Source organism: Sphaerodactylus townsendi, linkage group LG03 (assembly GCF_021028975.2).
Source record: "Sphaerodactylus townsendi isolate TG3544 linkage group LG03, MPM_Stown_v2.3, whole genome shotgun sequence".
NCBI lineage: Eukaryota > Metazoa > Chordata > Lepidosauria > Squamata > Sphaerodactylidae > Sphaerodactylus > Sphaerodactylus townsendi.
In genome coordinates this window covers 12,926,263-12,951,809 of record NC_059427.1, presented here as the reverse complement: position 1 = coordinate 12,951,809, position 25,547 = coordinate 12,926,263, and the positions used below count along the sequence as shown (strand labels likewise).

Here is a 25,547-nt window from a genome sequence, read left to right as displayed (position 1 = left end):
CATGGTGGAGGCAGCTGTTGTGAATGGGCACTCCTTTCAGACATGCCTCCAGGACTCTTCTGAAGCTGTTCCTGCTCCAATGAGACATCTAGGATTGACTCTTTGCTGTGGGAAAGGAGATGGGCACCAGAAAATACATTGGTGGATACAATAACACCCATGCACACCCCACTGGGGATTGCTGGCCTAAACTATTTCATGAGGTCATTGTGTGGATAAACTGTAAATGGCTGAACACCATCAATACTCTGAGCTCCTTCACAGTCAGGAGGAATAAAAATGAGATAGGCAGGACAGAAAATACAGTTCCATTTAAAAAGCAGCTGCTCACCATGGGCCTACAAACTAAGTGTGTAGTGTCAACGTCTCAGACAAAAGTTGAGGAAGCCTGGAGCCCTTTGGGTAAGCTTATGTCAATCATTTTATCTTTCCCTCTCAATGGGACTCACCATATGAGGAAAGTTGGAAGAAGTCAGTGTTCTGCTGGGGTTACAAAACCGGCTTGTGTGTGTTATGTCAAGACACCCCCCCAATTCCCTTGATACATTATCCTCTCTTTTAACTGAGATGGCAGTTCTTAAGTTCTACTGGCCATTTATTTATTTTTTATTGGTTTTTTATGCCGCCCTCCCCCAAAGGGCTCAGGGCGGTGTACAAATAAACACATACAGACAGGGGAAGGTTAAAACCAGTACAAATGTAATACAAGCCCTGTCTCCTTATTTAGGCCAATAAAAGCAATACACCCAGCATCCGAGAACTAAAACCAACACCCCCCCCCCCCAGGGGAACCCAAAAGGTCCCCACTAAAATGGGCCACTTAATTAAACAAACAGAAAACAAGGGGAAGGGGGTAGGAGACAGGGGGCATCCTCAGCAGCCGGCCCCCCAAAAGCCCGGTGGAACAGCTCAGTCTTACAGGCCCTGCGGAACTCACCAAGGTCCCGCAGGGCCCGGACAGATGGAGGGAGGCTGTTCCACCAGGCACGGCCCTGGCCCCAGTGGAGGCCAGCCGCATCATAGAGGGGCCGGGGACCACCAGCAACCATGTGGGAGAGTGGACATATTCTTGCATTGTTATGAAGCCAGATTCATTTTCAGTGCATAGTGATATAAAGTTTCATTGCTTCGTGCCACTGCTGAATAGATTTCAAGGACGCACAGGATAATGTTATATTTCGTGCCACTGCTGCATAGATTTCAAGGACACACAGGATAATGTTATATTTCCTTGCAGCTTACAGATACCAATCCTGATAAACAGCATTGCCAGATTTTGTGTAGCAGTACCTGAAGTATGTCGCAGGATGGTCATTGATATACAACAAGCTCAATGAATAAGATTGTCATGATAGAATGTACTGTGATCTAAAACTCTTGTTTCTCACTTGTGTCAGATTCTAATAAAGTTCAGAGCACACATCTGACAAAAGTTTCACAACAAGACAGAGAACATTACGGTTTTTCAGTGGCATGGGTCCTCTCATGTATCCCAAGGTGGGATCTCTGATTGAAACTTTTTCCACAGTCTAAGCATTTATACGGCTTCTCCCCTGTGTGGCTTCTCTCGTGAATGATGCTGTATGAGCGTTGGTTGAAACTCTTCCCACAGAATGAACACTTGTATGGCTTCTCTCCTGTGTGGATCCTTTTGTGTTCAATGAGAGCTGAGCTCCGGCTAAAGGTTTTCAGGCAGTCCGAGCAATTGTACGGTTTCTCACCAGTATGCATCCTCTCATGTCTAATCAGGTGTGACTTCTGCCTGAACCTTTTACCACAGTCGCAGCATTCATATGGCTTCTCCCCTGTGTGTGTTCTCTCATGTTGACTAAGGCTGGACCTAAAGCAGAAGCTTTTTCCACACCAGGGACACTTGTATGGTTTTTCCCCTGTGTGAATTCTTTGATGCTTGATAAGCTTTGAACTCTCATTGAAAGACTTACCACAGTTGGAGCAAGTGTAAGGTCTCTCTTCTGAATGGGACCGCTCATGTTTAATGAGGCTTGACCGGTGATTGAAACACTTCCCACAGTCCTGGCACTTGTAGGGCTTCTCACCAGTGTGGATTATTTTATGTGCCATCAGCCATGAGCTCTGGCTGAAGCATTTGCCACAATCTGAACATTCATATGGTTTCTCCCCTGTGTGGGTCCTTTCATGGGCCATGAGGTTTGCTCTGCGGTTGAAGCTTTTCCCACAATCTGAGCACTTGTATGGTTTCTCTCCTGTATGAGTCCTCTCATGTGTAATTATGTGAGATCTCTGGCTGAAGCTTTTCCCACAAACTGAACATTTGTAGGGTTTTTCTCCTGTGTGGGTCCTCTCATGCCTGATGAGGTAGGATCGCTGCTTGAGATCTTCCCCACAAAAAGAGCATTTGTACAACTTGTCTGCCACATCGAATTTCAAGGGGGCAAAGCTCTCATGGAAGCTTCTTGCACAATCTGATCCTTGCACATAAAGAAGGGCTTTCCTTGATATTTCCCCAGGATGAGTTACCTGCTGGTTTACAGATGTCCCAGGACACTGATACAAGTCCTCTTCCAACGATTCCCCATTGTATGCCACTTTCTCTGGTCTCACCAGCTGATTTGCCTCTCTTTCATTCATTCGCACATTGACTGCTAGAAGAAACAAGAAATCATGAAATGGATATAACAGGAGACCCATAGACAAATTTGATTATGAAGTATCAGAGGGGGGGACCTGCATGGAAAGTATCCAGATGTTCCTTTGTATTAATAAAAGTTTTCCCCCAGCTGTAAAACAGAAGAAAAGATAGGCAAAAGCTTAGTTAATAGTTTGTGGGTCTTAGTCATGTACAGGCAACGCCTTTCAAGCACATGACTGTATAACCCTGAATACAACTGAAGGCTGAAATATCAGTGGCATGCCTAGAACTATCTGTTGACAGCAGAGAGGAGATTTCTCTTCTCTTAGCCACTGTACTGTTCTAGCTCCCAAAATGGCCTGCTGCTGAAATAGCAGGGATGAGCATTGAGTAGAGTTTGTAAGGACCTCTGACAGATGTTGGCAGACTGGGTTAAACAGAGCCTTGAGCGTCTTTATGGCTACCCCCCACCCCCTTGCCAAAACATTATACAGGCAAGAAAGTAGCCGAGAACAAAGGAAGCCAGCTAGGCTTCTGGACCATTGAACAGCTAAGCAGAAGAAAGGTTTCTAGCAAGTGCAACATTTGTCATCCCTGTCAAAATCCCTTCTTGTTAAGCCACTGTTTTAAAACCGTTGCTTTCCTCATCTGGGCTAGAAGTAGACACAGCAGAGAATCTTATTATTGCGAATCAGTTTTATGGTATGTTTTTAAGTTGTTTTATCATTGTTGTCCCCCTGAGCCCCTAGGGGGAGGGTGGTTTAGAAATCAAATAGATAGATGGATGGATAGACACTTGTCTATGGATGGATGGATAGATAGATGGATAGATAGACGGATGGATGGATAGATAGACGGACGGACGGACGGACAGACAGATAGATAGTTAGTTAAGGAAAAACAGAAGGTAAGCCAAGGAGGACTGGGGTTCAAATCTGGCTTCTTGACAGAGGGCATTATATAGACAGTATCGGTATACCTGCAAAGTACTTTGAACACTGAAAGCGTCAATTGCTAAGTGTCATGGTTCAAATAAATGCTAAGTGTCATTGGTAACCCAACTTGACAACCACTTGCTTTCCCCTGTGGCTAGCACCACACATTCATTCAGATACCAGAGTCTCTCTCCTTCGCCATTTCCCAAGACAATTGTTATCTTTATACGCTCCTGACCTGCTAAGGAGGGAGAGTCTCACTGTAACTGCTGACATCCTCAGCTTTAGAGAGAAGTTCTGTCTACAAAGCCTCCTGCTCTGGCCATGGATTTTCTTGCCTTCCTTTTGTCCTTTGTGTCCAAAAAATCCAAGTTCCCTCTGCTTTAAAACTCACCGGCTTCTTCCAGTCTCTGCATTACACCCTCTGGAGCGAATCTGCAACCTGCGATTGCTGCAACAGCCAAAAAGCACTTTCCCCTAGAGAGGGACAGGAGGTGGGACAGGAAGAAGCCCCCACTCCTTTTTCATTGCCCAATCAAGTTTCTCAGACTTTCTAGGAATTATACCTCTGCTTGTTTAACCATTTGATAATCCCTTTTGGCAACAAACACACGTACAGAAAAGTACTGGCTGCACAGCACAATACTTAATTGGACACCAGCTAAGACACCAGAAAGCTCCTCCCTTCCCTCCCCCCCCCCACCAAAAAAGAATGGTTTCAAATGCACCAGAATATTTCTTGAACTGAGATGGTAAGCAAAGTAAAGTATGCAATATTGAATTAAACAGAGTTACACAGGTAATAAGGCTGTACTGTAGATAATGGTTTTTAGAAAGTAAATTGGGTACAGATTTAGAGACTGTAGTCTATACTACAATGTACAGCTCCTATAGCCTGTTGCTATACATAAGATCCTACTATTTAATTCTTACATCAATTAACACATTGCATTAATACTTATGCTTTGCTTCAGCTCTGTTTTTAGATTTCTGGTTGGTTCTGATTTCTACAATTCAAATCCTATGACAATGTTAATTGGATGTCCCATCCTATTGATTGTATTGACGTACTCTGTGTAGTCCGCCTTGAGTCCCCATGAGAAAGGTGAACTATAAATAATATAATACATATTTTTTTTCAAAGGATCGGAAAAGGGAATAAAATCTTAAGAAATATGAGAACTAATAGAAGGCTCAGAGGATATATTGGGGGGTTGTAAAGAGTGTCTAACATGATCCAGCAAACTCAGGTTCAAATTCCCACTCTGCCATGGAAGTTTTCTGGGTAACCTTGGGATAGTTGTGCTCGGTTAACCTAACCTATCTGTGAAGATAAAAAGGGCAAGGGACTGTTCTCCCCCCCACCCCCCCAGTGAATCTGTTCTTGGTGGCCTGTACTTGGCTAGGACAGAGTAGGGGTGACACAAGCCAGGTTCAACAGTTCAAACAATAGGTTTATTACTTAGGGGAATTAAGACCCTAACTCCTTCCTTGGGTCTGCCTAAATCAAAGTACTTGCTTGTCTTGAGCAGATTTGAAGCTGTCGACTGTGTCTTCTCTTGGTTGCTTTCAAGAAAGTCCACTATGTCTTGCTTCCTTTTAGTTCTTTCAGTCTTTATCTGGTTCTAATTGCTGTTAACCTTAACTTGAGCTCTATATATCAACATAAACTACTATGGACCACCATATATGTCACGAATATTACAGTCTCCAGCTACCCTTGGCACCTTGCTCTGACTAACTGGTTAGAGCTAAAACTGCCTGGGGGGGATCCATTCACTGCATCTGAATAAGCAGGGAATTGTTCATGAACACTGTTTGGATGTTTTTAAACAGAAGCTGGATGGACATCTGTCAAGAGTGCTTTAACTGTGTGTTCTTGCATGCCAGGGGGTTGGACTTGATGGCCCTTGTGGTTTCTTCCAACTCTATGATTCTATTGTGCTAACGCTTACATTACAATGAAAAGTTAAGGTACCACAAAATTCCACAGGAGTTCAATAGCACCTTAAAGATTTATTTACATTATTCTGCCTTTCACTGAAATTCAAAGCAGATTACATGACTATAAGAACAGCAAAATTAAGAAAAACAGCATAAGACATACTATACACAAAGCAACACAGTAAAAACAGGATCAACTATCTATTCCATTTATAAAAATGATTTTCTGACCGATTCCATTTTGCTACACCCTGATTACCTTTAGTTATTTTAATAATTTCTATACCACCTTTGCGCCCAAACAGTGGCGGAGCTACAAGGGGACAGGGGGGCGCATTGCACCAGGCACGTGCCTGGGGATGCAAAACTCACCCTTGATCCCGCCCCCTTCGAATCGACCCACCAGCCTGGCCCATTTTCAGCTGGCAGAAAGTTGTTTTCTGCCGGCTGGAAAAGGTAGAGGGATGCGGGGGAGGGGCCGCACTCCTGCCCAGCTACGCTTCTGCATCCAAAATAGGGTCCCAAAGTGGTGAACATCAGGTGACAAATATATAATTTAAAATAAACATAAAATACTGACTTGTTTCGGTTTTCCAGGCTGTGTGGCCATGATCATACAGACCACAGCCACACAGCCTGAAAAACCCACAACAGCCAGTTTATTTTGGCTGTGAAAGCCTTTGACAATACAAATATAAAATAATTCAATAAAAACACAAACACACACACATCATCAAAACAAGAGAGGAGGACCACCAAAAAGCTCATCCACCAGCAGAGGACAACAATAGAGGGAAACTGACAATTATCCCTTGGGAGGGAATTCCACAGTTTTGGTGCCATGACTGAGAAGGCCCTTTTTCAGGTTGCCACAAGTGGACGCTCAGAAAGCAAGGGCCTCCAAAGTGGATGGGCGGTTCATACAGGAGAAGGCGGTCCACAGGGCATGCTGTCCCCAAGCTGTATAGGGCCCTTTTGAACATTTCCATTTTATACATTCTGAAGAACAACAGAAGCGTGGGAGCCTTCCTGGCCTCAGGATGGGGGCCACAACACAATCTTACCCATGGCGCAGAGTAGCGCTTTCAGAAGGCTTTGCTTGGAAGAGCACAGCTCTCGCAACGGGGCATATCGAAATTCATTCTAGCTTCATTATTTACTCCGCATGTTTTCATGCTGCCTCTTCAGAGTCCTTAAAAAAATCAGAGAGCGCTTCATCTGACTCCTTGCCAAAGCCTACTCGAGGAAAAATATAGTCTTGTATAGTCTTTTGTATAGTCTTCTGGAGCAGCAGTGGCGTAGGAGGTTAAGAGCTCGTGTATCTAATCTGGAGGAACCGGGTTTGATTCCCAGCTCTGCCGCCTGAGCTGTGGAGGCTTCTCTGGGGAATTCAGATTAGCCTGTACACTCCCACACACGCCAGCTGGGTGACCTTGGGCTAGTCACAGCTCTTCGGAGCTCTCTCAGTCCCACCTACCTCACAGGGTGTTTGTTGTGGGGGGGAAGGGCAAGGAGATTGTCAGCCCCTTTGAGTCTCCTGCAGGAGAGAAAGGGGGAATATAAATCCAAACTCTTCTTCTCTTCTTCTTCTACAGCGTGTTAACAGACTTCTCTCTGCGATACACCTCTGTAGATGCCAGCCACAGATTCAGGCGAAACGTTAGGAACAAGATCCACCAGACCACGGCCACACAGCCCGGAAAACCCACCAGAGCCAATAGTCTTCTACATTTCGTTGCAAGCGGCGGTCAAACACGCCTGCCCTTTCTGGAGTGTCACGGAAAGTGCCACAAGATTTCGGATTACATGAAGCTACTTTGCTCGGCGCCGGCGGCGAACAACCTCCTCCGCCAGCTCCCCCACCCCGCCTCCAACCCTGGGAACTGCAAAGGCCACTTTCCCACGAGGGGGAGTGGAAGAAGGCGGGCGAGGAGGAGCAGCCCGCTTCACACGATACGGACTCCCCACCCCCAAATGGCCGGGCCTCTCTAGGAAGCAAAGCTCTCTGCCCCTCCTTCACTCCACCAGCCTCCCATCCCCAAAAAGGGACCTCCCCAAATTGCACGGGGCAGCCCTCTGGAGCGAGCGGCGCGCGTCCCGGGAGCGCGCGCGCGCAGGTGTCGCCTGAGCTTGGTAAAGGCTGCCGGTGCGAAGGTGAGTTTCTCCAGCGATGAGGCTGGTGGAGGAGGGACGGACCAGCCAGGCAGGAAATCCGTGGGCTGACCCGGGGAGGGGGACGGGGCTGCGGGTGGCTGGTGCTCTTCCCGGGTGAGGAGAGCAGGCGGAGGGGGTGAGAGGAATGGGAAGGGTGCCTGCCTGCGCGGGGTGGTCGCCTTCCTCGCCCTTTCCCCCGCATCCACTTCCAGAGCAGAAGCGCAGCCAAAGGGTCGAGAAGAGGAAGGAGGCGGCCAGCCCTGGTGGCCCTGGAAACGCCGCCTGTCATCCTCAAGTACGTGTGAAGTGTTTGCAGGAAATGGGGCGACAGACAGTGCAGTGACCCATGGCTTTCCACGAACTCCTGCCTACTTAGGGTTGCGCTGCTGGAGGGGGTCAACTGGATTCGAACCCAGAAGCGCCTTAGAGACAAATAAGATTTTGGGGATATAAGATTTTGAGAGCCAGCTCTCCTTTGTTGACTAGGGGAGGGTGAAGCTGGGATCCTGCTTTTACACAGAAGTCCTGGTGGAACTATGAAGCTGCTTTTAGGATGCCTGTCACTGAGCCTTCCTCCACTGGCTGGTTGTACCTTGATGTGTTCTCATGGAATTTTTACAGAGTTGTGCTGCTCTGTCTCATCTCTAGGGCTGTGTAATTGTGGGATTTCAGAACGTCCCAAGGAGTATCCCTCAATTTCCTGCAGCAAAACCAAGCTAGAGGCACTTGCGGTGTCGGGAAAGAAACCTGGAGCCATATGCCACAGTCAGGCTGTTACACTTGACATGCTGCTGTTAATAAGAGGGAAAGTGAGATGGTTGGGCCTTTAAGGGTTGGCTGTCCATATTATTCTACGAAGGAGAATAAGGATAGAGCAAATTTTTTCAGAATATTAGCCCATGCCCCACAAAAAGGCTTCCCCCTCCCCCAGTGGCTGGCACACATTGGAGGGAGAATCTCTACACTCTCTCTCCCGTTTCCCCAGCACCGGATCTGGGCTAGCTGCTTTTCCTGCCAAGCAACTCTTTCTGTCACGGTTATAGAACAGGCAGGGGCAAGTTTGGTTGTTAATCAACCAGGAAAAAGAGAAACTAGCCCGGCTGGATTTTTTTGTTCTCAGGCTACTTGCTTGAAAAATTGAGGGGCAGTTTTCCCTCCCTCTCTGGAGATTTCGTTACCTAAGCTTAGATAAATGGACTGTTTACCTAGAGTGTTTGAATGTCAGGAGCAGGAGGTTTATGTATTCATTTGATTCGATTTATGAGATGCCCTTCCCCATATGGGCTCAGGGCATCGTAAATATCAATAAAGTAAACCATGACCATCAGCTTTCAAGACTTGAGCAAAGCTGTTAATTATAGGACATTTTGGATGTTGTTTATTCAGAGGGTCACTGTAAGTTAGAAGTAACTTGTCAGCAACATAACACATATATTTAACTACTGATTTTTAAAGCTGGCTGGAGAGGGCAAGAGTTAACCTCTGCAGCTTTATCTGGATGCAGGGGGTAAGGTTTCTTGATTTTCCTGCGGCCTTCTGTGATCCCTGCATTCCATAGCTCAAGCACTGCTTTTAGAACAACTTCCACACCTACATGTATGAAAAATGTCCTCTCTCATTGCTCGGGTGCCAGAACTTTTTTCAAGAGTTGGTAATCCTGTTTACAACAGTAACAGAATAGGGTTTACACCCAACTGGTTTTTTTTCTATTCCTCTCAGAGCAGCATACAGCATTGTTTTCCACTCCCCCACACTTTATTCTCACAACAAACTTTGAGGTAGGTCAAATTGAGCAATTATGTCTGGCTCAACATAGCTAGCATTGTGATTGAGTGGTGGTTTGAATCTGATTTTTTCTGGTCCTTGTCTTACACTACACCCTCTATTCCATGCTAACAAATTTGCGAGTTTATTCAGAAGTGAATTTCACTGTTCTCCATAAATCTTAATGCTGGGTAAGTGAGTGGTTAATTCTCTTACTTAGCTGAGTCTCCTCCTTGGAAGTTGAAGGATTTTGTTAGAAATGTATGCAACAGCACTGAGATCTGAGAGGAACAGCAACAGATCATATCGAAATCTAGACTGGAAATTCTTTTTGTTCAATTTTATTTTTACACTTACCAAATGCACCATTTATTTCCAGGACTGGATGTTCAGTCAGAAATAAAAAAATGGAGTTCCAGAATGCAGGTAGCCAAATTCCTAAGGAGAAAATGGAGGGAGAAGAAAGAGACTCTCAAGTTTTTCATATTGAGGCCACCGAGAAGTTCCTGTCTGGTGTGGATCCCCAACAACTTAAAGCGGAATCAGATAAGGAGTTGGACCACAGCCTAGATGCTCAGTGGCAGGATTTTGAGAAGACCATGCATCTCCCTCACTCAGAAAATGGGAAATCCCAACAACCTGGATCTGTAGATTGGGACCATATTACATCTATTTCAGCATGTCTGACAGCCAACCAGAGGCCTATAGAAAAAACTGCTCCAGTGCCAAACAGTCCAGAAGAGAGAGAAGCAGTCCTAGAGAAGGATGTTACCTACTTGGATGAATATTGCCAACAGTTCAGGCAGTTTTCCTATCAAGAGGCTGGTAGGCCCCGAGAGGTTTTCAGGCATCTCCAGGATCTCTGCCATCAATGGCTGAAACCGGAGACCCACACAAAACAGCAGATTCTGGAGTTAGTGATCCTGGAACAGTTCCTGGCTATCTTGCCTCCAGAAATGCAGAGCTGGGTGAGAGGAGACCACCCTGGAACCTGCTCCCAGGCGGTGGCCCTGGCAGAAGATTTCTTGCTGTGGAAGGAAGAGGGGGAATCGCAGGAACAGCAGGTGAGAGGGTCTGAGTTTGGCCTTTCCTTACGCCAGCAATTCTTGATGTGGAAGAACAGGATCATGGGCACTCTCAGCTTCCCACTTCTTGCAGGCTCTTGATTGGGATCCAGTAATTACAAGGCCACTGTAAGCGGAATTACACCCTTCTTAAGGCCATTAACTCCCAGGCTTGATTTGATTGCATGCATGCGCATGCGCCATCAAGTCACAGCTGATTATGGCAACCCTGTAGAGTTTTCAAGGCAAGAGACGTGAAAGATGGTTTGCCATTGCCTCTGTGTCATGACCCTAGTATTTCTTGGAGGCTGCCTATCCAAATACTAACCAGGTGCTGCTTAGCTTCTGAGATCTGAGGGGATCAGGCTAGCCTGGACTGGCTATGTCAGTGATTTCATCTAGAACCCACTTATTTGTCCTTTTGGCGGTCCATGATGGAGCAGTCATGTGCAGAGGCCTTCTCCAGCTTCTGCTTGGAAACTTACAGAAGGTGAAATCAACACTTGCCCCTGGGTCACTGGCTGAAGACCTCTCACCACTAAGATGTTTCTCCTAATATTAAACCGAAATCTGCCCTCCTGTGACATAGGCGCATTGGATCTAGACTTTCCTTCCGGAGTATGCAAATACAAGTCTTGGCCCTATTCCAGTTTACCAAGGCTGTCGTTGTACAGCTGTCGTTAACCTTCACGGCTAGGTAGGGCCTCCATGTGCAGAAGCACTCTATGGCTGATTTCCAAGAGGAAAAAGTCACCAGTATGGTGCCCTGCTTGTAAGCTTGGTGGGGATAGAAACAAGATGCCAGTCTGGCTTAGTGGGAATAGAAACAAGGTGCCAATCCAGATGGGCCTTGGATTTGGCCTGGCAAGATAATTCTTGTGATAGTAAATTTTCCTAATGCTACTTCACTATCCTCTGTATTTGTCTCCCCAAATCTCTTTCAGATGTCAGAGACCGTAGAGAAGACAGATGTGAAATCCTGCAAGGCTGAGCAAGCTAAGATGATGCAGCGGTACTTGGAGACTGAGCAAAAGAGTAAAGGGAAGACCTCCTTGTTAGGTAAGGGGTGAGTTTCTATGTGAGTTTCTAAGATGACTTCTGCATAGTGCGGTATCTCTGACTGAGGCTCAAAGCCCTGCCTACTACCCTACACTGGCTGCCAGGAACAGGGGAATTGAGGAAGATTTTGCTTGCAGGAAGTGACCAACAGCTGAGTTCCACCTAGTTAATGTTTTATCTTCCTTTCCTTGCAGGCGTTAAAGTCAGGGAAGGGGTGGTACAAGCTGAAAGGCTCTTGCCCTGTAGTTCTCTGCTTGGGGTCTTTTTTAGGCAGTCCAACTGATCAAGACCAGTCTAGAATCTGTTTCTGTTTTGTTTGTTTGTTTAATGGTATTTGGGAAGAAAAACAGCACAAATGTGTCAAATGAATTGACTTCTCATAGTGTGATTCTGTTCTTTCCATCAGGTGTTGTGAAAGGTGATGGGAAAGATCAACATCCAGTTTGTCTAGAAACATCTAAGGACATGGAACTTAGTGGTTGTATATCTGACAAGGGTCAGAGGATTTTTTTCCAATTTTCTGAAACAAAAAAAATGCCTGTAATTCAGGGTTCAGAGAGGCGTGAGAAAAATGAGGGAAATAACAATGAAAACTGTACATGGGAGGAAGCTTGCAAAAGTGGTGAAATTCTAGGCAAATCCATCTTGCACAAGAGAATTCATAAGCAGAACAGGACACAGTCTGGTTGTACAAAAAACACCAGCCAAAATTCTGACCTTCTTAAGCATCTGAAAATGCCATCTGAAGAAAAAACATGTCAGCATACGGACAGTGGGATGAGCTCCAGTAAGAAATCAAGCCTTCAGCAGGAGAAAACACAAAAAGGAAATAAGCAGTGTACCAACTCTTATAATCAAAAGAACTCTAGTCCAGCAGAATGCCTAAACAATCCTCTAACAATATCTCTAGGAGTGAAGCCACACAAATGTTCTAAGTGTGGGCACACTTTCACTCAGAGCATGGGCCTTCAAGAAGATGATTCAGGAGAGAAGCTTTGTATATGTTCCAACTGTGGTAAAAGCTTTATTTATGGGAAACAGGAAAGTACACACCTAGGAGAAAAAACATTCAACCCTTCAGAAAGTGAGAAAAGTCTTCCACAGGCCTCTGATCTTTCCACAGGAGAGAAACCATACACGTGTTCAGATTGTGGGAAAACGTTCAGCTTTAGGTCCAGCCTTGTTCGTCATCAGAGACTCCACACAGGAGAGAAACCATATAAATGTTTAGACTGTGGGAAAAATTTCAGTCAGAGTTCTAATCTTCTTAATCACCAGAGGATCCATACAGGAGAGAAGCCATACAGTTGCATAAACTGTGGGAAATCTTTCAGTAACAGTTCGAGCCTCACATCTCACGAGAGAACCCACAGAGGAGAAAAGCCTTATAAATGCTCCAATTGTGGGAAGAACTTCAGTTGTAATTCAGTCCTTAGGATACATGAAAGAATCCACACAGGAGAGAAGCCATATGAGTGTTCGGAATGTGGGAAGAGCTTTAGCCGAAGAGAATTCCTGATTGGGCATCAGAGAACTCACACAGGGGAGAAACCATATGAGTGCTTGGATTGTGGGAAAAGTTTCAGTCAGAGATCGAATCTTATCAATCATCAGAGAAGTCACACTGGAGAAAAGCCATTTGAGTGCTCAGACTGTGGGAAAAGATTCAGTCACAAAGCATCCCTTATTAAACATGAGAGACATCATATAAAAGTGCCAACTTCAGAAAATAACAAAGTTCAAACCACTTTGCCTATTGGAGAGCTAACACAGGAAATCAAACCAGATCCATGGTGAGGCTGCAGGCAGAATATACATGGTCAACAGAAAACCCATACAGGATAAAATCAAGTCAGATTCTGAAAACTGTTTCAATCTGAGTTGCCCCATATTCAGCATGAGAAAATCTGTGAGGAAAAGAACCTTGCATCTCACAAACTGTTCAGATTACAGGAAGATCTTCATGGACAGGTTCTGCTGCCCTTCAACTTGGGCAACCCAATCCAGGGGGAGAAGCAAACCGGCTCCTAGAACTGGTGTGGTGTTGCACGAGCGCTTTTGCCCACAGCGCCAGCATAAGTGGCACCTACGACAGTGGGGAGGGCAGATATGGAGGGCAGGAGCTCCATGGCGCCTAACCCAGAACAGCCTGCCACCTGCAGAGCTAAATTAAAAGTGGACACTGGTGTGGCTGGGAATGGGCTAGGGATGTTCCTGGGGACAGAGCTGACTTTGGTCAGCTTCCACTGAGCTTTTGGCCCGGGAATGGCCTCGGTGCTGACCTCCAACTTGGCGTAACCGTTTAGCCCAGTGGAAGATTTTCAAGCAGCTTAGTATTTTCTGGATTTGGTTGCTTCCCTGGGCCACCTGGAAGCCCTGCCACGCTGCATTCCCTGGCCATGGCGGTCTCTGGATTGTGCTCTTAAGGTTTTTTAATGTTCCAGTTAAAATAATGACATTTAAATAAATGTTGCCACTTCAGTGCGTGCTTCCCACCCCCCCACCCCCAAGCCACCAGGTCTGAAGAAGTAAAGTGGGTTATTGATATTTTAAATGAATGAATGTGGATGATAAAACATGTTAGGATTACTGAAGTAATACATGGGAAGTGCTGGAACCCTGAAGTGGGGTGTGAGTACTAAATATAGTGACATTCTGCCACAGTTGTTTTCCTATTGTCCTTCCCTGAGTGCGTGGATTAAGCCCGTGGGTCTATCAAGTTCTGGACTGCTGCTCCGTCAGGTGGTCTCCAGGATCTTGAGTAGAAAGAGGTTTTTCCCATCTACTACTACCTGATCCTTTAACTGGAGGTGCCCCAGATTGAATCTGGGACCTTCTGTGTGCAGAGCAAGCATTCTGCCCCTCAGCCACTGTCTCCTTCCACTTAGCTTTTATAAAGGCAGTGGAGGAATCTCAGTGTCTGTTTCTGGCCCAGGTGGAACTTCAGTTGTACATTTCAAGCACCCAATAATGAGGAGGATTGTCAGAAATCTGATATCAACATTGTTTTGAGCTGAGGTGTATGTAGAGTTTCTAACTCCAGCGTTGGAAATTCCTGGAGGTTTGGGGGCATAACTTGAGAAAGGGAGGGAGCTCAGGGAAATGAATAACATGCAGCCCACCCTCCAAATCTACTATTTCTTCTGACGGAACTGATATCTGCAGCCTGAGGATCAGTTGTCAAGATCCACTAAGAGCCAGACAATTCTAGCTATACAACTTTGACTGCACTATGCAAGATTAGAGACTGATTTGTATTGAACATCTGGAGAATCTGTTTTCATTCTAAAGATGAGCAAGTTACTAGTCCTCTCTGCCCTTCTTCTTGATTAATAGTGGTAGAACCATTATAAAGGATAATATGGGTTATGGGCTTTAATTGGTTTAGTGGATAGACTGACCAAGTCTTTAGTTGGTTAAATAGTAGGAGACCACTGTAATCTGTAAAGAGCAAATCTTAATCAATTGGGGCTGCTAGTTAAACAAAAATCATACTTGTTTGATTTGCAGGAGGGTGAAGCAATTTTGGTTCTTTTACTGTAATAAGGAATGAAAACGGTAACATGGGTAGCCTTTTCTCATCAGTATTTGTGTTTTTACATATTAAAGCATAAATTACTTCAACCCTTGTTTCAATATTTCAGAAATGTTGACATTTTGGTACTAAACTTATTTGTATAAATTTATTCAATTAAAAGAATGACTCACCTTTTTCCTTCTTTTTTGCCATCAAGTCACAGCTGACTTATAGAAAACCGATGGAGTTTTAATGGTGAGAAATGTTAAAGAGGTGGTTTGCTGTTGCCTGCCTCTGCATTGTAACCCTGGACTTCTTTGGTAGCCTCCCATCCAAATACTAACCATGGCTGGGCTTCTTAGCTTCCATAACCTGATAAGATCAGGTCAGCCTATGCCCGTGGTGGCGAACCTTTGGCACTCCAGATGTTGGGACTGGTGTCCCGTGCCCCTGCCAGCATCGTAATTAGGCCATTGCTGGCAGGGGCCTGATAAATTATGAGATCCTGTATCTAGAGTGTAAGAACTCGCTCACCAACTATCCATAGTGGCCGAACCTTTGGCACTCAGATGTTATGGACTACAATTCCCACTATCAGCCCCTGCCAGCATCGCCAATTGTCCATGCTGGCAGGGGCTGATGGGAATTGTAGTCCACTAGCATCTGAGTGCCAAAGGGTTCGCCACCACTGGCTCTAGTCTTCATGAGGGAGAGTTCTTATAATTCCAGATAGTTATGGACTACAATTTAATAGTTCTCGCCAGCATGGCCAATTGTCCATGCTGGCAGGGACTGATGGGAATTGTAGTCCATAGCATCTGGAGTGCCAAAGGTTCGCCACTACTGGCCTACGCTATCCAGGTCAGGGTATGATTTATCTGAACAACCTTGGCCCTGAAAATATGGATACAACACTTCTTTACATCAACTCTTAGAATTAGCTTATTTTTGTGCAGGATCTTGATTTTGAACAGCCACAACTGATTCTCCCCTCTGCTTACACAGACAATTTCTGGCATAGGGGTGGAAAGTGCTGTCAGATCTGACTTATGGCAACCCTGTGCAAGAGACATTCAGAGGTGGTTTGCCATTGTCTGCCTCTGCCTAGCAACCGTGGACTTCTTGGTGGCCCCCCTCCAAATACCAACCAGAGCTGAGCCTGCTTAGCCTGTAAGATCTATCAAGGTCTGGCTTACCATCTACGTTAGGACAAATTCTTTGTTTGCCTCGGCTCAGGAATGGCCACACTTAATAGGGTTTTCAAAACAAGAGGTAATTGCCTGCCTCCCCATCATAACCCTGGTGTTCTTTGGAGGCCTCCGGTCTAAATACTAGTGAGGGCCAATCCTGCTTGGCTTCTGAGATCAGGCTAGCTTGGCCTATCCAGGTCGGGGCAATTTCTGATATACCCGGAGACAAAATGGGGGGAAAGCAGAGATTGCAGAGCTGTCAGTGCAATAATATTTCATTGAGAAGGATTGTTAACTCTTTTGGGTGGGATCCTGTCTTAATTTTTAATAAATGTGGTTGTTTGGATTCCTGCCTGCCCCTTGTCTTTCTTTTCTTCTGCCCCCCCATGCTTGTCTTTAAAGAAATCAAGAACTGATAGTGTCATCTAGTGGTACATCCTAATACTCCATGTGAAAATCAACATCCTTCTGGTGTATTTTTGCAGAAAACAATTCTCTGCATCTGCTACAAAACTCCAGGCTGTTGCAGAGATTTCTGGGGCCCAAACTCAATTTACGTGGGGTATTTGGACAAACGGGTGGGCCTCTCTACTGTTCTGTGTGAACTGGTTTTTGATGATAAATATGTACTCAGCCTGATCAAACCACTGATCAAGGCCTAAGGTAGAACACTCCATAGTACAGAAAACAGAACCCCCTAACTTCCATGTACAAAACATGATGTCAAGATAAAGAAATTCTATTTTGACCTTCTCCCTGACATGCTACTTTTCTATCAGTAAGGATTTTTAAATGGAGGAGCATTCCGTCCTATAAATTGTCATTTGAAGCTCAGAACCAGTCATGATACATACAATACATCTGTTCCTGTGATATGTACCTGAACAAAACCTAGGAAGAATGTCTGCATGTTCACAGTTACAAGTCTTCTAAATTATGGACCCCGGATGCACTTCAGGAACAATGGGCTCCCTCCCAGGCTGAATAGAGATAAAGGATTTTAATCTCACAACAGATGCTAATTTTCTGCCCCCACCCCCCCACCCGTCGTGCGTTCTGAGTGGAATATACAGACTCAATGGAATATACAGAGTGGAATATTCAGACTTTCCTGCTTGTATCTACAAAGGAAAGATGCCACAGCTATATTTACCTGCTTTGTTTCAAAGTATTGTAAAAACCCTGTATAAATCTTGCTAAACCCAAATCTCCCTGCTTTGCTTTGTGAAACGATTCCCGAGTGCCATTCTTGCTTTCCTGCATAGAAATGAAGAGTTAGGGTATTGTTCTTGGGCTCAGGCATGCCAGGCAGACGCGCTTAACCAGGTTTGGGGACAACAGGGGAGTGGGGGGTGGGGTGGGGAGACAGGTAGCTGTGAATCGCCTGCGTTGTGTTGGGGGCTGGACTAGATGACCCTCGAGGTCACTAGTTCCAACACCATGTTTCTATGTAGTGCATTACAATAACTATATTTTGTACGTCAAGGGTTGTTCACTTGATAGTCTGCAGCAGTTGCTTCCGTAGATTAGGCGAGATTGTTACCCGGGGCCCCTTTATGTAAACAGGTGCAATTCGTGATTTTCCGATAAGTTATTTGCGCGGCCCGTTTACAGTCACTCTCCGCCGTCTTCGCATGGCTGACTTTGCATGGGCGGATGCAAAGAGGCCTGGCCTTTTGCTTGTGGGAGTGTCGGTGGGGAAGCGCCTCCTCCAGAGCTGCGGGGCTAGGAGAATGTCCACTCGGGCCTGCTGCATCCCAGCGGAGGCTTTGCAACAAAGGTGAGTCCGGGCAGCCTCCTCGGGTGCACGGAGGAGAGGACAGCAGCAGGTGAGGGCAGCGAGAGGTGAAGCGAGATAGGGAATTATTCATCAGTAGGACTCTCCTCCTCCTCCTCCTCCTCCTCCTGCTGCTGAGGTCGCCCTCCAATCTCCTTCCAGCCCCCACCTTGCCTTCAGTAAATTTCTACTGGGGATCAGTGCGCACAGGATTGCAGCCTTGTCCCCAATGCTGTGAATTTCCAGTTGCACTTGGAGAGTGTCGTTAAGTTACCTTGTTAGTTTCCCCCCTCCCCATGGGACCCTCTCCCGTCCCCAAGATCTGCCTGCTCTCAGCCACTCCTTTACCTAACAGTAGAAAGAGAACAGACTGGGTAAGTGTCAGTGTTGGTAGAGTTCTTTGAGGCTCCTCCCCCCCCAAATTTGCATACCTCCATTAAAAAAAACACTTACCTGGCCCCTTTTTTGATTGATTGTAAGGCAAGTAGTCTACACTGAAGAGTTGTTATGATTTCCCTTTTTTGGTTGGTTGGTTTGTAAAATGGTAAAAAATGTTTTCCCTTTTTTAGTTGGTTGGTTTGTAAAATGGTAAAAAATGGATCTGAGCCCCCATTTGGAAGACGGTGGTGAAAATGGGAGAGGTTTAGTTGTTGCTTTGGATTTTTTAATCTGAATACATGTTAATGTATAAAAGGGGTCTCTAGCAAGCAGCTAGACTAGTAGAGAGACCCTTGTTTATAATCTTACAGGAGAAGAAGTAGGAAGGGATCAGGGGAGGTGAGTTCTGGGGGTGGCTGAAGAGACAGGTGATGAAACTGAGAAAGGCAATGTTTTAATGAACACAGGATAAAACTAGTTTCTGTTAATTGTTCACAATTCTTATTTTAGTTGTGTATTGTGCACTCTTCTCTCTGAAACTCCTGGAGGATTACACATACCATTATTATTTTGTAATTTATGGATTTAATTATTTATTTGGTATTTATGATTTTCACTGCTTTTGTCTCAATTACATGCAGCCCAAAGGCCACTGACTTGATCCAGACTTCTTTGCACAGGAGTGGAAACAGACATTCTGTTTAAAGCTCAGATCAGGAAGATGAACAAGGGACAGCTTGGGTCTCCCTTTCTTTGTCTTTGGGGCCTCTCTTCACCTGGCCCAAGATGGCAGAGCACAGTAGGTTGCAAACATCACCACTTTTTCTCACATGAAGCATCGTATTGCACATGAGAATATAACATTTCCCACCAGGTTGTTGACAGGAAACGTCTGTCCTTTTCCTAGGACCCTGTGTCCTTCGAGGAGGTGGCTGTGTATTTCACCAAGGAAGAGTGGCCTCTGCTGGATCCTGGCCAGATATCTCTTTACAGGGAAGTCATGCTGGAGACCTATGGGAACGTGGCCTCTCTGGGTAAGCAAGTAATTGATTGGTGGGTGTGTGGTCCTGAGTTATTCTGTGAGTGTCTTGAGAATTCTCTACCCTTACAGATTGTTAGTTTAAAAGAAAAGAGTCAGTCCCCCTCCCCTTCTTTCTCAATTCTTTCTGAATTCCAAGCTGCAAAGTTTGGGGCAATGAAATCATTAACGTGATGATGAAGGCAATCCAAGAGCAACCTGAATTTATCTTTTTGGTGAACTTCGTAGGGAATGGGCTTTGTGGGAAGAAGGGATTCTCCTGGAGGAGAAACAGCTGTTCTTCAGGAAAGAGAGCATCAGTTCCTGACAGGTGCAAACATGCTTTAGGAGAGCAAACATGCCTGAAACAGATATAATATTTTGAGTGTCACTTTACTCATGAGAGAAATTAATGCAATGGTCCAATAGTTGCTGCAATCTTTGACAGCTCTTTTCTGGTAATCAGAATGTGAATTCATTGTTTCTAGTCTGGACCATTGTTTTGTTTTCCATATTTGTTGGTATATTATAGTCAAGATTTTGTTGGACTCTGATTCTGTGGCTTGGAATATCTCTATTGGGATAGCTCTGTCCCATTTGCTCCAGGTGATTTATTTCTCCCAATTGTTCTCAATGCAGCTTTCACTTCACTTTCTAAAGCTGTAGGTTCTTCAAAAGTTTTGTCTTTGAAAGATGTCCTTCATCTCTTCTGGATAGTTCATTAGTGTATTGATCCATGTCTTTATTTTGTCCTGTTCAGTAAATGTGTTTTTACGCTGTTCTTGTTCTTCCTTTTTTGTTGTTATCTTCTGTTTCTTTACACTGATTAATAGTTTTCTTTGCATTTAGATTTCTGCACAATACTGCATTTAGATTTCTGATTCTATTTCTGTCACCTTTTGCTTCTTGTATATCTTTAGCAATTTTAAAAGTTTCTGAGACATCCATGAAGGTTTTTCATTTATTTTGCCTGTAGTCTTTCTGCATTCTTCCTTGATAATATCTGTTGTTTCAATCCATAGTTCTTCTGGTTCATACAAATCTGTTCTTTGCATGGTGTTTAAACTTTTCAGGATTGGTGCCTAGTTTATATTTTGGCACTAAAAATGTTTTGGTGTGTTTTTTTCAACTTTATTCTAATTTTCAATATTAACCATTCATGGTCAGTACCACAATCAGCTTTTAGCAAGGAGAATAGAGCTGCTCTTAAAGAGTATGATTTCAAGAATTTCCCCCCTACCTCCATGTTGGCTAAGTTAAGGAGGAGATTCTGATTCTTTTACAGGATCTGTCTGTAGGCCATAAGACTGTAGGCAACATATTAATTCCCTGCAATAGAGAGTGAGCCCTAGTTATTATAAGGAACAATTGGGATGAAGAGCCCTAGTCCTCAGTTTGGTCTACCAGCGTTAGACTGGGATCAGCTAAGTATAAACAAAGATCTACAGGGTCATTTTACCACACCCTGGAGAATGAAACATTTTAAAACTAGAGTTTGCCATGCAGATGCAGTCTTAAAGATGTGCTTTGTCAATTTGTGATGCTTATCCTCCCAAAAGGACCTTGGAACTGCAAACCTAACCTCATTTCCTGGCTGGAGGAAGTGGTGGAGGTGTTTCTGCAGGATTCTGAAGACCAGACGAACTCAACAGGTACTTCCTTAGATGTGTGTATGGATCCTGCAGTGTCTGAGAATTGTAATTCTACTATCATTCTGCCCAGAACATATAGATTAATATGCCACTGAGGTTTCCTGATAGCAGTCTCTGTGGCTTCATCTCATCCCTTCATGTCTGAAAGATGAATTCATGTTTTTTTTCTGTGTTGACTGGGGTTAGGGATTTCGTTAACTCAAGACTGAAGTATTTTCTGCAATTTTCTTTCTCCCAATTAAGACACAATCATGAGAGAAATGAGGGTGGAAAGTTCTCCTCAGGAAGGCTTTGTGTCATAGGACTAAAGGGAGTGTTTCTTGGGAGGACCTCAAGAAAACACTTCCTTTCAGACATGCTTACTGAGAGAGTTTTCTATAAGGCAGTGGTGGCGAACCTATGGCACGGGTGCCAGAGGTGGCACTCAGAGCCCTCACTGTGGGCACGGTTCAAAGCGTTGCACGGTTGCTTCAAAGCAAAGCCACTGACTATCACCAAGCTTACTCCTGAGTAACGCATGCCTTGGAGCCAACCGTTTTTTCTAAACTTAGATCTCAGTATTTAGGTTAAATTGCTGTGTTGCCACTTTGCGATAAATAAGTGGGTTTTGGGCTGCAGTTTGGGCACGGTCTCAAAAAGGTTTGCCATCATTGCTATAAGGTGATGCCAGGGAAACAGACGAGGTGTAACCTGGGATGATTCCCTCATTGTGTGAGAGATTGTCAAGCTGAAGGACCCACAATTCATTACTGTGGGAGAATTCATTCCTACCACCAGAATAAAACCCAATTAAATAGTGGAGCATGCCTGTATGGTGCAGTACCTACCACTAAGTGTATATTGTAGTATCTACCACAGCTTACCATTCCTCCAGTGGTGGATGTTTCAAGGTGGGAACGACCTTGCCCACTTTCCTGAAACATGGGTGGATGCTGCATTGGGAAACAGTGGTCAGAAGAGCCCCAGGTGGCATCTCATAGCCTGAGTCAATTACTGTTCTAGGCCTATAGAAGTGATAATCATTCAATGACACTTGCTTTTGCTTAGTACTGTTTTTTTTCCCTGGATGTCTCATTGGATTTCACTCTTTGTTCTAGCAGGAGATGAGGGGGAATCGTGTTTTATGTACGTGGAAGGAGACAAGGATCTAGAGGTGAAGAAAGAAGCTGGGAATCAAGAGATCCCAAAGAACCGGCAGAGAACGAACAGAGAAGCAAATCAGAAGCAGAGAAAGGAATCATTTTACTTTTTGGAAGGTGACTTTCATGAAATTCTGTTTGGAGACAAAGAAGAGGAAAAGGACGGAGGGAGCTGTCACACTTTGAGTGAGAAAAGGTCTGACTGCAAATCTATACTGAAGAGACAAGAGAGAATTCAGACATGGGATAAACGATATAAATGTCTGGAGTGTGGAAAGTGCTTCAATCGGAGTGACCACCTCACTTCACATCAAAGGGTTCACACAGGGGAAAAACCATACAAATGCTTGGAGTGTGGGAAGAGCTTCACTCAGAGCAGAAGCCTAACTTCTCACCAACGTATTCACACAGGGGAGAAGCCATATACATGCTTGCAGTGTGGGAAGAGTTTCAGTGAGAGTGGGAATCTTAATTCACATCAAAGGATTCACAGTGGGGAGAAACCATATACATGCTTGCAGTGTGGAAAAAGCTTCCATCATAGTTCAAAACTTACTGCACATCAAATGGTTCATACTGGGGAGAAACCATATACCTGTTTTTATTGTGGCAAAAACTTCAGTCAGAGTTCAAACCTTGCTTCTCACCAAAGGATTCACACTGGGGAGGAGCCATATAAATGCCTACAATGTGGAAAGAGCTTCAGATGGAGGGACAACCTCAATTCACATCAAAGAATTCACACAGGGGAGAAACCATATAAATGCTTAGATTGTGGAAAGAGCTTCAAAAGGAGTGCCAACCTTACTTCCCACCAAATGATTCACACTGGGAAAAAACCATATAAATGTCTTGAATGTGGAAAGAGCTTCAGAAAGACTGCAGAACTTACTTTTCACCAGAGGATTCACACAGGCGAGAGACCCTATAAATGTTTGGAATGTGGAAAGACTTTCAGCTCAGGTGCAGAACTTACTTCTCACCAGAGGATTCATACAGGGGAAAAGCCATATAAATGCTTGGAATGTGGAAAGAACTTCAGCAGAAGTGACAATCTAAGTTCACATCAAAGGACTCACACAGGTGAGAAACCATATCAGTGTTTGGAATGTGGAAAGAGCTTCTGTTGGAGTGCTGATTTTACTTTTCACCAGAGGATTCACACTGGGGAAAAGCCGCATAAATGCTTGGAGTGTGGAAAGAGCTTTACTCGGAGTGGCAGGCTAGCTTCACATCAAAAAATTCATAAAAAGAAAACAAATAGATGCCTGGAGTGTGGAAAGAGCTTCAGAAACAGCAAAAGCCTTATTTCCCACCAAAGGATTCACACTGGAGAAGATCCATACCAATTAGAGTTACTGAAAGAAGTTAACTTAATTCCTCTTTACCCAATTTCTCCCTGAAACAAATACATCTTAATCTAGTCACACTTGTCATTTTGTCTGACCTTCCGACATCAGAAAAGTCATATAGATGCTCTGATTGTAGGAAAGGCTTGTGCCTGATAATTTATTAGGCAAAAAATGTAGCGGACTGTGGGAGAAACCTGAGACAGGACAAAAATAATTCTGGGGGGCAGAGAAGTCTTTGAATAGCTCCTGTTTTGGAGTCAAGACTGTTTCTTGGCACTTTTTGTGGGCAGGCTCATCTTTTTTGATAGTCCCACTATATTAGCTTTGTACTTTAACAGTTGATAGTGTCAACAGCCATGTTAAATAATGGCAGAAAATTTCTCGTGAATTTATTGACAGTTGCTAGAATATTGGTTGACCAGTCATGGAGGCTGGAACCTTGTTTACTGGTGACTGATTGAGGCAATTCAGGTATGTAATATAATGAATAAATGAATGGCTTATAAAGATCTAACACAGAAAATAGCATTTAGAGAAGCAAATGGCGTAGGAGGTTAAGAGCTCGTGTATCTAATCTGGAGGAACCGGGTTTGATTCCCAGCTCTGCCGCCTGAGCTGTGGAGGCTTATCTGGGGAATTCAGATTAGCCTGTACACTCCCACACACGCCAGCTGGGTGACCTTGAGCTAGTCACAGCTTCTCGGAGCTCTCTCAGCCCCACCTACCTCACAGGGTGTTTGTTGTGAGGGGGGAAGGGCAAGGAGATTGTAAACCCCTTTGAGTCTCCTGCAGGAGAGAAAGGGGGGATATAAATCCAAACTCTTCTTCTTCTTCTTCTTCTTCAAATAATAACACCTAGAGAAGTGCTTTTGAGTGACATTTGGATTTTGCTGGTCTTTGTTGTTTTCTTATTTTGCCCAACTTAAAAGTGCTGAAATGTACCACCTACAGCAGCTGAACTAATCTATGCACCTGCCAGCGTCTAATAACACCAAAGTTAGCATAAGAACCTGTCCTTTTTTCTCTTTAAACTTTGTAACATCAATCTGATGAAGGGTTCTGATAAACTCCAACTCTTGCACAGTTGTTGCTTTTTCGTTCTGGTTGACCATAATAAAAAAGTATTAAATGGATTGCATTTGTAGTTCTGGATTTCTGTGAACTGTTCTCAGCCCCCCCCCCCCCCCAAATAGATAGGCCTGCTATGTGAGAACCAGCACTTGTTTAGTCAAGGTTTTATCTGCTGTTACCCAAGAACCATACAATGCTATGATCAATATTTTCCTCCAGAGCATCCATTTCTTTAGGGGAACTGATCTTTGTAATCTGGAGTGGAGCTTTAATTTCGAGGGATGCTCAGATTCCACTTGGAGGCTAGCATACTCATCCTCTGCACTGAATTGGGGCAGGGGAGATTTTCCAGCAGCAGGAGTCATTATTATTAAACAGGGCCAGCAATAACTCGATGCCTAGAATCTCCTCTTAAACCTCTCTCTTCTCTAGTTGGAACTGCAAAAGGTGTTCAGTTCTGTTAGAGAAGCAAGCATCTTTCTCCCTGGTGAAGAGCAGGGCTTAGTTGAAATGGAGGAAACTGCCTCCCTGGCTAAGAGAGGCCTTATGCATAGAAAGCTTGTACTCCGCTCTTGAACTTTGACCTTCTCCAGTGTCCACACAAAGAGGTGTTACTGGCTTAAGACGACCCAGGCCTCATCCCTGGGATCTGCAATTGGTATATTCCTTGCTAACCCAGAATGAAGACCTCGAGATTTTGTGGAAGGGGAGGTTCAAAGCACTCCACTACCCACTCATGCAATTTTCCAGCAATATTTTCACAATCTGCTCTCCTGCCACCATTTTGCAAAGGGGGGAGCACAGCTCACAGATGTTTGAGATGGGCAAAGGGGAGGGGGGAGAGTCAGAGTCCAATAACCTAATTTGCAGCCATTGGCTAGACTTGGAAAATCTGCAATGCTACTGCAAATCCAATTCCCGG

At 44.6% G+C, this 25,547-nt stretch overlaps 2 protein-coding genes across 10 annotated transcripts; one reads left to right on the top strand and one right to left on the bottom strand.

Moving 5' to 3' along the window:
- Nucleotides 1-752: 752 nt before the first annotated feature.
- Nucleotides 753-7,659, bottom strand: LOC125428786 (zinc finger protein 501-like). 5 transcript variants are annotated; one of them, XM_048489435.1, is made up of 3 exons: nt 7,200-7,659; nt 6,555-6,682; nt 753-2,624 (listed from the first exon to the last, which is right to left on the bottom strand). In XM_048489435.1, exons 2-3 carry the CDS (start codon nt 6,556-6,558, stop codon nt 1,456-1,458), a joined length of 1,173 nt encoding a protein of 390 aa, XP_048345392.1. In that variant the 5' UTR covers nt 6,559-6,682; nt 7,200-7,659; the 3' UTR covers nt 753-1,455. The 5 variants fall into 5 exon arrangements, with proteins under 5 accessions (XP_048345392.1, XP_048345391.1, XP_048345393.1 ...); XM_048489434.1 differs by lacking the exon at nt 7,200-7,659 and having other exon boundaries at nt 6,555-6,892; XM_048489436.1 differs by lacking the exon at nt 7,200-7,659 and having other exon boundaries at nt 753-2,621; nt 6,555-6,892.
- Nucleotides 7,660-7,788: 129 nt separating this feature from the next.
- On the top strand, nt 7,789-24,193 carry LOC125428694 (zinc finger protein 436-like). 5 transcript variants are annotated; one of them, XM_048489232.1, is made up of 5 exons: nt 7,789-7,939; nt 9,788-10,472; nt 11,417-11,531; nt 11,938-13,244; nt 22,442-24,193. In XM_048489232.1, exons 2-5 carry the CDS (start codon nt 9,816-9,818, stop codon nt 23,603-23,605), a joined length of 3,243 nt encoding a protein of 1,080 aa, XP_048345189.1. In that variant the 5' UTR covers nt 7,789-7,939; nt 9,788-9,815; the 3' UTR covers nt 23,606-24,193. The 5 variants fall into 5 exon arrangements, with proteins under 5 accessions (XP_048345189.1, XP_048345188.1, XP_048345185.1 ...); XM_048489231.1 differs by lacking the exons at nt 7,789-7,939; nt 9,788-10,472; nt 11,417-11,531; nt 11,938-13,244 and adding exons at nt 17,937-18,018; nt 19,035-19,192; nt 19,301-19,427; nt 20,971-21,063 and having other exon boundaries at nt 22,164-24,193; XM_048489228.1 differs by lacking the exons at nt 7,789-7,939; nt 9,788-10,472; nt 11,417-11,531; nt 11,938-13,244 and adding exons at nt 17,937-18,018; nt 19,035-19,192; nt 19,301-19,427; nt 20,971-21,063 and having other exon boundaries at nt 22,161-24,193.
- Nucleotides 24,194-25,547: the final 1,354 nt, after the last annotated feature.